Genomic DNA, 11682 nt, shown 5'->3' on the forward strand with positions numbered 1-11682 from the left:
TCCTTATAATCAGCTATCCTATTTCCAAACATCATTTATTTTCAGACTTCTGTAAAATCTTAAATCAAATACCCCTAAAGTATACTTAGATTGACAGAACTTATCTTAAATTACGAAGATCGAGTATACAAAGTAGAAGCTAATGTAATATTTTAATATATAATAAATCATTAACCCTTTTTTTTTCAAGAAGTGAGAATTTTGTATATAAAAGCAAGTATATTACAACGACCAAAATTATAATTCAACTTTGTTTCCGATGATTTGGTTTACACATTCTTCAGATTTTGTTTTATTGTTAATTATATGAAAGAAAAAAAAAATGCAATCTCATTTAATGTGAGAATTTATCACCCATACTCTCAAAACCGGCTTATTCCAATAAGCTATCTTCAGAATGCTAAGAGTCCGACAACGGCGACGGCACCACCAGCGACGGCATAGGTGAGTTTCAGACCTGAAGCGCTGCTGTCGTCAGAAGCGGAATCTGGCGAGGCAGCAGTCGGGGTGTCAGCATCGGAGTCAGCAGGAGCGTCAGCGGAAGAGTCAGCGGGGGAGTCAGCAGCCGGAGAAGGTGAAACAGAAGGGGAGGAATTCGGGGAGCCAGTGGGCGATTTGCTGGTCGGAGCCTTGGAGGACGAAGATGGAGCAGAAGCTGCCGGTGACGGGGACGACTCAGATGAGGCCTTTGGAGTGGCCGCAGGAGAAGAAGAAGATGGAGAAGGCGATTTAGAGTCTGATGGGGAAGCTTTTGGCGAGGGAGACGCGGAAGGAGATTTGGTCGGTGCCTCGGCACAAACTGCGGCGACAGCGGCGAGGAATATAAGAGCAAAAATAAAAACAGATTGAGAAGCCATAGTAAAAATTAGAAGGTAAAAAAAATGGCAGAAGGGTTAAATCGGATATGAGAGGGCAGTAATTTTCTCTTACGGGGAGAGAGAAAACACTGCAATGTTAGAGAGGGAGATTGAGGGATGAAGATGAAGAGGGAGATTGAGAGATTATATATAAGGTAAAAAAGAGGAGAGAGAAAATGAATGTAGGGTTTGGAAAGATATAAAATTTAGGGTTTGACGAAGTTTTTGGTGGTTAAGAAGACAAGTCAATTTGGTGGTCGGACTTAATTGGTGTTTTGTAATTTTGAAAGTTGAAAAGAAAAACTAAATTAGGTTTATATTCAATCTATATCTAGATCTATTAAAAAAAACAAGAACAAAATAGATGTGGGTAAGATTTGGTTTCTTTTTGAAGTTCTAACGGTTAAGATAAATGATCGTGATTAAAAAAATGATTTTGAAGTTAAATTAATGGATTGTTTTTAAATATAGTAAAATGAACAAAAATATTTATCTCGATAAATTATTATTATCCATCACTAATAGATCTAATACACATTAATAGATGTCTATCATATTTGAAAATACTTTCAGTCATTTTTTCATTTAAAATAATTTTTCTAAACTATATTGAGAATATAATCTACTTGAAAAATTTTCAATTTAATATATGATCTTTGAAATGGTTTAAAACATCTACCTGAAGGATTTTCTTTTTTATTTGTTGAAAGGAAAAAGTTGGAGATTTGATTTCGAGGATCATTTATGATAGAAATTGGAATATGTACCTATGATAACATCATTCATATAGAAGATGAATATCGTGGTTGCCATTTCATTTTGAATCAAAAGATATTGTATATCATCCAAAAAAATCAATTTTATAGTACGTGTGAGCTATCAATTTAACATAAATATATGGTGTTCTAAATATTATGACAGTGATATATGCATGCCCTTTAAGTTTTAAATATTAAGTATTGTATAAATTTTTATGAAAAATTTATCCAAATGTGTTATTTGAACAATTTCAAAGTTCAAATATGAAAATAAAAATTCCAAAAATCTACGGTGATGATGGAATATGTTTCCAAGTTTAAAAGTAAATTCACGGTAATCAAATTAAATTGAATTTAGCTCCACGATAATTAACTTACCTATCCACCTTGAGATTAGAAGGATGGATACTATAAAAGTATACTCCGTAAAAATTTAATGTATTAATTGTGTTAGGAGATTTAAATTTTAATCCTTATTTGGTTAGTTTTATGCATTTTTGTGGTCGAGTTTGGATTTTGAATGTGTTTTGATAGTTGCGTTTTATGGCGATTTTTTTATTGGTTTTATGGGTGATTTTGTCCGTTCAAAATCTTGTCCGTATTAATTTATTATCAATTTAAAATTTTAATTTTACACTTCGAAATTTTCATATAATCAAAATATTTTGTGAATGATTAAAGAGTAACATCCAGTGTCTCTCACCTATGTGCCATATATAAAAGGATATTTGTAATACATAGTAGAATAAGAGAAAAAATCTAAAAATATATTACATTTTTTAAATATTTAAAAATATGGATGAATTGACTAGTCAATCTTTGAATTTTTTTAATTTTCAATTTCGCCCTCCTTTGTTTTATCTTGTTGTACACCTTTTTTTGGTCTTTTTATTTTCTTTCTTTTAATCGAATTTTGCTTCTTCCCTTCATTTTTTCATTTTTTTCATTTTATTTTCTTTCTCAACTTTTGCTTCACACCTTTTTGTCTTTTTATTTTCTTTCTTTAATCGAATTTTGCTTCTGTCCCTTCTATTTTTTCATTTTTCATTTTATTTTTCTTTTCTCAACTTTTGCTTTTCCCCATTTAGTTTATTTTATTCTCTATTTAATTTTTCATTTCTTCACGATTCTTTGTCTTCATTTCTTCTCCTTTCTTTTCTTTCCTTTACCTTTTTATTTTCTTTCATTTCTTTATTTTTATCCTTTTTTTTTTCTTTTTTATTTTACTTTCTTTTATTTCTTTGGTTTTTGCTTATTCATTTTTTTAAAAATTTTTATTTTCTTTCTTCAGTTCTTGCTATTCCTTCTTTTATTTTTATTTTCTTCTCTTTCTCCGATTGCTTCTTCCCTTATCTTTTTTTATTATTTTATTTTCATTTCTTTCTCCGATTTTTTTGCTTCCTTTTCTTTTTCTTTTTTTTAGTTTTTCTTTCATTTGTCCGATTTTTTGCTTCAATTTTTTCTATTTAATTTTCTTTCCTTTTTTCAATTCATGCTTCTTCTCTTTCTCTTATTTTTTAATTTCTTTCTTTCTTTTATTTGAATTTTTTCTTCTTCCTCGTTTTTTCACAAGAATTATGAGGCTGGGTTCCGTACGCAGAACTTGAAAGTACTCAATTCATAAGTGACTTAACACCAACAAGTCAATCATCAAGTTTTATTATTATAACAAATAATAAATATAAATAGCAAATGAAAGTCTATTAGTGATAACCACTAATATTTTCTATCATTGATAGCTTAATCTTTTATTATATATTCGTAGATAATAGCCACTTATAGAAATCTATCATCGATAGCCAACTTAGTGTATTTAATTAATAAAGTTGAATCTCGAACTAAAATGTAAGTGGAATGCCTAGAAGTTATCACTAATAGCACATTTATCAGTAGTGGAAGCTATCATAAAAAAGAGAAGGGACTTATAAATATTTGGGAAGGACAAGAAATGGGCAAAAAGGTGTTCAGTGGCTATGATTATAGAAGCTACTATTCATAGCATGTTACCAGTGATAGAAGCTAATACGAATAACATGTTATCGATGATAGAAACTACTCGATAGCACGTTATCGGTGATAGAAGCTACCACTGAAAGCACGTTATCGGTGATAGAGAACTATCACTGATAGCATGATATCAGTGAGATTATTGATAGTATCTTATTAGTGATGTTATCAGTGAAAGAAGCTATCACTGATAACCACAAATATGAGTGATGTTAGTGATAACAGTGATAAAACTTAAGTGATATCTATATACCGAGTTTCTTTCAAAGGTGATAACCAGTTATAGAAGTCTATCATTGATAACCTTAAGTGTTAATATTTCAAGGTTGATTCTAATTGATGAAGGTCTATGATAACGACTGATAGCTGCTATCAGTGATAGCCACGATAAAAGATTATTAGTGATAACTACTATAGTAATCAAAGTTGTTGGTCTTCTTTCAAAGTTGATCACGATTTATAATCAATCATTGATAGCCACTGATAGCCTTTAAGTAGTAATATTTCAATGTTGATTCCAATTGATGAAAGTGAATCAATGATAGCTAATAACAATTGATAGAAAATTAAAAGTTAATATTTCAAGATTGTATTAATTTTTCTAAAATTGAAAGCTATCGTTGATAGCAACTATCATCGATAGCAATTGATAAAAGCTATCAGCGATAGTAGTTGATAACAACTATCAGTGGTCATCACTGATAGCTGCTATCAGTGATCATTACTAATAGATGCTATTAGTGGTTATCACTGATAGCTTTTAATTTGAGAAAAGGGAACAAAATGGTGGCTAGGTATGGGTTTTTTAGTCTTTTACCATTTTTTGATCTATATATGAAATTATTTTATCCTTGTACTACATATTATATTATTTTGGGCTTGAATTTTATTTATACAACTAGCCCTATATAAAAGAACAAAGCATCCCAATATATGTGTTTTGTGGGCATGTTCTTTAGACCATGAAAAAAATATACATCTCCTAGTAGACAATGTCAACTGACATAGCAAAGTGTCCCGATATTTTATTTTGGGTATACACAAATACTATCATTTGATAGTGTCCTAAAGAGATGAATTAATCTTTGAAATGTCCTAATTAACAATTTAGATCGTCCCAATGAATAGGTTCTTACCAATGGTATGTCTAAATGAATAACAATAATACGAGTCAAAGTGACGTCTCAACATCATGAGTTAGTTCATATTCAAGATCTACTGATGTGTAGTCAAATCGAACATAGTTTAATTGACATACGAGTGTACTAGAAATTAAACCATTAAACCTGTGATTCGAATCCTCCTATATCTACTTGTACTAAAAAAGATTAATTGATGTCCACTCCAAGTATCAAGAAGTCATATTTTCTATATTATATCTTTACCTGTCAATTTTATGAATACATTCAAATTATCGGTTCTAGTCAACTTTTGTATTTTAATTAAAAAAAAAATTAATAAATTTTTAAAATAAATTCAAAAAACGCTTTTTATTAAATTTGTTTAGAGGCTATAACATAAATATTTTTTTTTTCAATTGATATAGTAATTATGTGGTAATTACACAATATAACTATCATCCTTCAAAATATATTTTATTTAATAATTAAAATAATAGTAAGAATAGATGGAGAATAATTTCTTCTTCTTCTTTGAGTGGTGAAACATTTCTTTACGATCAAAATTTCATCATCTTCCCGAGCGAAGAAAATCCATTGCCCATATTTTCAAACATTTGAAGCATTCTGCTACCGATTCCAACTGTTTTGTAGAATTCGTCGTAACTGAAAAGCAAGATTATGGAAGACAAATTTCAACATCGAACAAATCAAAAGAGTAATTCATCGAGATTATGATCCAGCAACAAAATTGCAAATCTCAAATTCAAGAGGAAAGAAAGTAAACCGATCACAGTTTATTTTCTAGGGTTTAAAAACATCCAATCACAACATAGAACAAAAATAGACAAGAATGGAAGAAATGTGCATACAATTTTAAGGCACAAAATTGGGATCGAGCGTAGACAATGGAACAGTGACAAGGCTTTTAATTTGATCCAAGTGTTTGTTACCTCAACGAAGAAGGTACCCAATGTGGATGAAATTTTTATGATCGATTTAATTGGTGTTTCAACAAAACTCAGCGTCGACAATCGATTTGATTTTTCGTCGATCTTCAGCGGATTTGGAACGAGCTGTTCAGAGAAATACTCTGTATAGACTGAGCACTTGCTTTTGCAACCATGAAAGATTCGCTATTGTAACTTCCTCTCCAGTACTGCTCCAAATCTACCATTACCTTCTCAATTCCCTGTCTGAAATTATTGGATTTGAAATCATTGGGTGAAATCTGGGAAGATTTCATATTAGAATGGCAAAGGTGAAGATCAAGAGAAAAGAAAATTAGAAAGGATGTGGAGAATCAGCTAGAGTTTATTTTATTTATTTTTGCTTTTTAAATAGTTGTGATAGACATTGTTATTAATGTCTATCACAGATAGACGCTGATAGAAGTCTATCAGAATCTATCAGTGATAGAAACCGATACAAGTCTATCATCGATAGACATTGATAGAAGTCTATCACTGTCTATCAATGTCTATCAATGATAAAAGTTGATAGAAATCTATAATTGATAAAGGTTGATAGAAGTCTATCACTCATAGACACTAATAGAAGTCTATTAGTGTCTATCGGTGATAGGAACTGATCAAAGTCTATCATTGATACTATAGTGTTAGAAACTAATACGAATCTATCACTGATAGACGTTGATAGAAGTCGAATCTCAACGAACTGGAACAACACCATTTCCTGAAGTGTGTTGTGAATCTTAATAATCATGGTCTGTTGGTGTTGACAATTAACAAGTGGAAAAAATTAGGATCTTAAGCACTCTAATTCCATTAATTTTAAAATCAAAGCATGCTTGTTCATAACAAAGTAGTAGGGTTTCTGAAAAATACTTTTGAAGAACTCTTCAATTTCTTCAATTCTAGTTTGAATCTCCTCTCCAACACCTTGAAGACCACCACTTGATCTTCCTTATTATCCTCTCGGACCTTAGATTGGATACTGGGATCCAAAATGAGCTTTAAATTTATGGAATGTTTTTGGAGAACCACAACCTTAATGTAAAAAAAAAAAAAAAGGTAGAGAACTGTTCTCTCTTCTAATTCAGAATTCCATGCTTGAATTCTCATCTGAATGTTTTTTTTATTTTGATAAACTCAGCATGCCATTACTTTACATCAAGGCTTGACACTAAATCAGTCATGTGTGAGTGGAATTGTGAGTGTTAATTGAGTGGAGAAAGTACGAAAAATCCACTCAACATAACCTAAATTCATTTTTTAATTGAATTTTCAATAATTCAATTTCTTGAATTTTCTAAATTCAAATTTAAAATGAATTTTTAATTCTAGACAATATTAATTATAAAATCAATATTAAATATTAATCTTATAATTAATTTTACATAAAATTAATCATAGATAATTAATTAAACATTTTCATTAATTAATTCAATATCAAATATTAAATAATACCAATTCCGAACTTGAATTTCGTTTACATGTATAACATTTAAATCATATTTAAATATCTTTCAATTCTCTAATTTCGTTTAATTAGATAATTAAACGTTTAATTACATCACATATAATTAATAATTTCCTCAAAGCGATTTTGAACGTTTTAAATTCTCTCATCACGCTATTCTAAGATTTAATCCGTTTACGAGCTAGTATGAGGGATCTAATGGACCTACAGATTATGGACTCCAACGATTCAAGATTAATTGACTAAACTCTTTTAATCGAATTAACCAACATTCATTATTACCGGGTTACTCCACTAAAGCTCAGTAACTGCACTTTTCTCACTGTAGATATATTTCTATCTACTTGATTTAACCATAATCAGTAAGTCGATCCTTCACAGGTTGTTTGTATTAACAGTTGGGTCAAAATTATCATTTTATCCCTATAATACATATCGCTCCTTAAGTTTCCACTAATCCACTAATGAGTAACTGGTTTATGGTCCTACCAATAAACCGAGTCCCTCTTAGTCATAGAGAGGGCGGAGCCCCTTTGTTTGAGACTAGAGCTAGTATTTAAGAGAAAAACCTATATGCTAACCCTAAAACGGGTAGGATTGAATTCCATCTTGCAGGACTATGTCCCTAGCTATCTACTCAATCTTACCCTTAATGGGAGGCTTATTGAGCAGCGTTGAGCCACTCTCACCTATGCAGATTAAAGTATAATCTCGAGTAAACATGAGTGTATAGTTAGCTTGGGATTGAAATCGAGTTACCTTAGATCATTATATTGAAGTAGTCAGTTTTAAAATAAACGATCGTTATAAAGAAAAGTGACTATTTCGTGGTTCGGTCTTATGCAAACATCTTTTGCATAGGATGCCCCCACTCATATTTCTCTACATGAACAATTTTGGGATCATATCATTTGTATCAAATACAAAGCAGGCCACATCCATAGTTGATGGAACATAAAAGAACGCATGCACAACGGAAGCGATGAAATCGAGAACATTCTAATTGCAATAAAAACAAGAATAAGCATGCAAAAGGGATAAAAAAATACAACCTTTGAAGACTCCACCGCATTCTTCCTCTCCCGAGCTCGATCAACACCACCAACGGTAAATCTCGCTATTTTTCGATTGAAGAACACGGTTGTGGGATCGTTTTATTAGTGAAAATAAGGGAATTTCACTATAGAAAGAAGGAGAGTAAAGAAAATTTGTGGTGGAAGAAAAAAGTCAAAAGTAAAGGAAGCACTAGTCTTGCAAATTTAAAAAATGAAGCCTTTTATAGAGAAAACACATGCAAAATCACATTTTGCATGTCTTCCACCTCAAACTCTACTAACTATTTTTGAGGTGTCAAGCTTGGGAAAAGCCAATTCAAAGTCCACTTAGTTAATGGGAAAATCCAACAATTGGATTTTTCCACTAACTATTTTTTTTAATTAAAAAAATGAAATATAATTTTTAAATTATGGAAATTATTTAATCAAAACAATTTCAATTAAATAAAATAAACAAATTTAATATCACATATTAAATTATCTTTGACACCTAGCTTTGATTAATCATATTAATCAAGTTTTAGTAAACACTTTCATACTAATGATCAAATATACTCTAAAAAAATTAATTAATTAATAAATTATTTAATTTTAAATTATATCTCATATAAAATATAATTTTCCCTAAAATCCGAATTTGAACATTTCAAATTCTTACTTCACCTAGGTCTTCAATTTTGTCCGTATTGAGCTAGCAAGGAGACCCGATGGACCTACACATCATCGGCTCAAACGATCCAAGACTAACTGGTCAAACTCTTTAACCTAGTTAATCAACATTCGTTAATTAACAGGACTTTCCACTATAGCTTCTAGTTGCATTCCCCTCACTATAGATATATTATGTGTCCATTTGATATAACTATCATTGATAAGTTGATCCTTCACATGTTGTTCGTAACCTCAGCTAGGTCAAATATCGAAATACCTCTGAGTTACATATTTTCTCCTTAAGCACCATTAGCCCTCTAATGAACAATTGATTTAGGATCATAATCACTAAATCCATTCCTTCTCAGGCCAACGAGAGGATGGGGCTCCTTGTTCAAGACCTAGGATCAGCCCTTAAGGGAACAACTTTTCTACTATCCCTAAAATGGGTAGGAGTGAATTTCATCTGGCAAATTTTATGTCCCCAGCCATCTACCCGGTCTTATCCCTGAAATGGGAAGCATATTGAGTAGCGACGCTGGGCTTACCCTCACCTATGCAGATCAAGGGACAATCGCAAATAAACAGGAGTTCATAAGATAGCTTAGGATTCTTATCAAGTTATCTAGGTCATCAAGAAGTAAAATTAATCAATGTTAATAGTAAACGGTGTTAATACATAACAATGATTATTTCATGGTCTGTCTTACACAATCTCATCGTGTAGAACACCCTTGCTCACGTGTCTTTACATGAACAAACCGATCACATCGTTTATGACACTTTACAACATTTGTAACAATCATAAAGTGAGCCGTATTCAATAGTATCTCCAGAAATAGGTACCCAACTTAATTTAAGTACTATAGACGGTTTAGGCTATTTTACTCGAACTTGATCAAGTTTATGTCTCCACATAAAGTCCAATTATCCATGACAATAGCCAAGGGTTCGTAGTTTATTGGATTTAGAGTTATTACAAAATGAACAACACTTGTCTGAATAAACTTGATATATGTTTACTGTTTACAAAACTACGAGTTTTAGGACATACAACCCAACAAACTCCCACTTGGACTAAAACTCCTAGTGGGTTACAACAAAGTTGAGTGCTGTGAGAGAAAACTAAATACAATAAATAGGTCATCTCATACCCACAATTTCTCCCAATTGCCCTATTTATTCTACCCGTAGTCCTAAACTCTTCAGGTGCCCTAAAAAATCTTAGCCGGGAGGGTCTTAGTAAACGGATCAGCAATATTGTCCTCAGATGCTATTTGTATCACAATAACGTCTCCTTTTAGCACGATCTCTCTGATGAGATGATATTTGCACTCAATATGTTTTTCGCGCTTATGGCTTCTAGGTTCTTTGGAGTTCGCTATTGTCCCACTGTTATCGTAATACAAAGTGATTGGCAGTCGCATGTCTAGAACAACTTCCAGATCATTTAGGAACTTCCTAAGCCATATTGCTTCCTTGGCTGCTTCCATTGTGTAGTCTGCAATGCAAATCTACTTAATACTTCTCCATAATATTGCTCCTTCATTTAGAGTGAACATCGGTCCCGAAGTAGATCTCCTAGAGTCTATATCGGTCTGAAAATCAGAGTCAGTATATCCCGTAAGGATCAAATCCTTATTTCCATATAAAGCACGTAGTTCCTCGTTCTCTGATACTTGAGGATATTCTTAACAATAGTTCAATGTTCATAACCAAGATTGGACTGATACCTATTGACAATCCCTACTGCAATGCATATGTCTGGACGAGTTCATAGCACTACATACATCAGACTTCCAACTGTTGATGCATAGGGAATCGATCTCATATCCTCAACTTCTTGAGGTATCTTAGGATATTGTTCCTTTGACAAGTGTATTGCAGTCCTACAAGATAAAAGACCTATTTTGGAATCCTGCATCTTAAACCTAGACAACACCTTATCTATATAAGATGTTTGAGACATGGCTAGCGTTATGTTCTTTCGATTTTGAACTATTTGAATCCCAAGAATATATTGCGTCTCTCCTAGATCTTTCATCTAAAACTGGGTTGCTAGCCAATTTTTAATTTCAGTTAGGTATCCTACATTATTCCCAATAAGTAGGATATCATCTACATACAAAACTAGAAATGCTACAGTGGAGTTGATGATCTTTTTGTATACACACGGTTCATCAATAGTCTGTTCAAAGCCATAAGATTTGACTGTCGTATTAAATCTTATATTGCAGGTTGGATGCCTGTTTCAATCCATAAATAGATCTTTTCAATTTGCAAACGTTTTACTCCTAACCCTGTTCAATGAACCTTTCTGGTTGGACCATATAAATACTCTCTTCAATATCTCCATTTAGAAAGGCAATCTTGACATCTATTTGCCAAATTTCATAGTTATAAAAAGTGGTAATTGATTTGATCATAGCAATAGGTGAGAAGGTTTATTCATAGTCCACCCTCTCAACCTGGGTATAACCCTTTGCTACTGATCGGGCTTTATAGGTATGTACCTTCCCCATAGGGTCTCTTTTACACTGGTAGATCCACTTATAATTGATAGGTCTTACCTCATCAAGTTTATCTATAAGTTTTCAGACTGAATTAAAGTACATAGACTCTATTTCAAGGTCCATGGCTTTGATCCACTAATCTCGATCAACATCATCCATTTCCTGTTTATATGTTAATGGATCCTCTAAGCCATCATCAGGTATGTTAACTTTGGTTTCAATCAAACCCATATAGCGGCCAGGCTATCTTACAACCCTCCCACTACATCGAGACTCTCTCA

General features: G+C 32.1%; 1 protein-coding gene across 1 annotated transcript; it reads right to left on the bottom strand.

Annotated features, from left to right (window-relative positions):
• Positions 1-392: 392 nt before the first annotated feature.
• LOC120077558 (classical arabinogalactan protein 6-like) lies at positions 393-857 on the bottom strand. Its single transcript, XM_039031490.1, has one exon. It carries the CDS (start codon positions 855-857, stop codon positions 393-395), a length of 465 nt encoding a protein of 154 aa, XP_038887418.1.
• Positions 858-11682: the final 10825 nt, after the last annotated feature.

This window comes from Benincasa hispida, chromosome 1 (genome assembly GCF_009727055.1).
Source record: "Benincasa hispida cultivar B227 chromosome 1, ASM972705v1, whole genome shotgun sequence".
NCBI classification, from domain to species: domain Eukaryota; kingdom Viridiplantae; phylum Streptophyta; class Magnoliopsida; order Cucurbitales; family Cucurbitaceae; genus Benincasa; species Benincasa hispida.

What these genes read in the sequence shown, in the direction of transcription:
- LOC120077558 (XM_039031490.1), bottom strand. Translation starts at nt 857, where the DNA reads ATGGCTTCTCAATCTGTTTTTATTTTTGCTCTTATATTCCTCGCCGCT.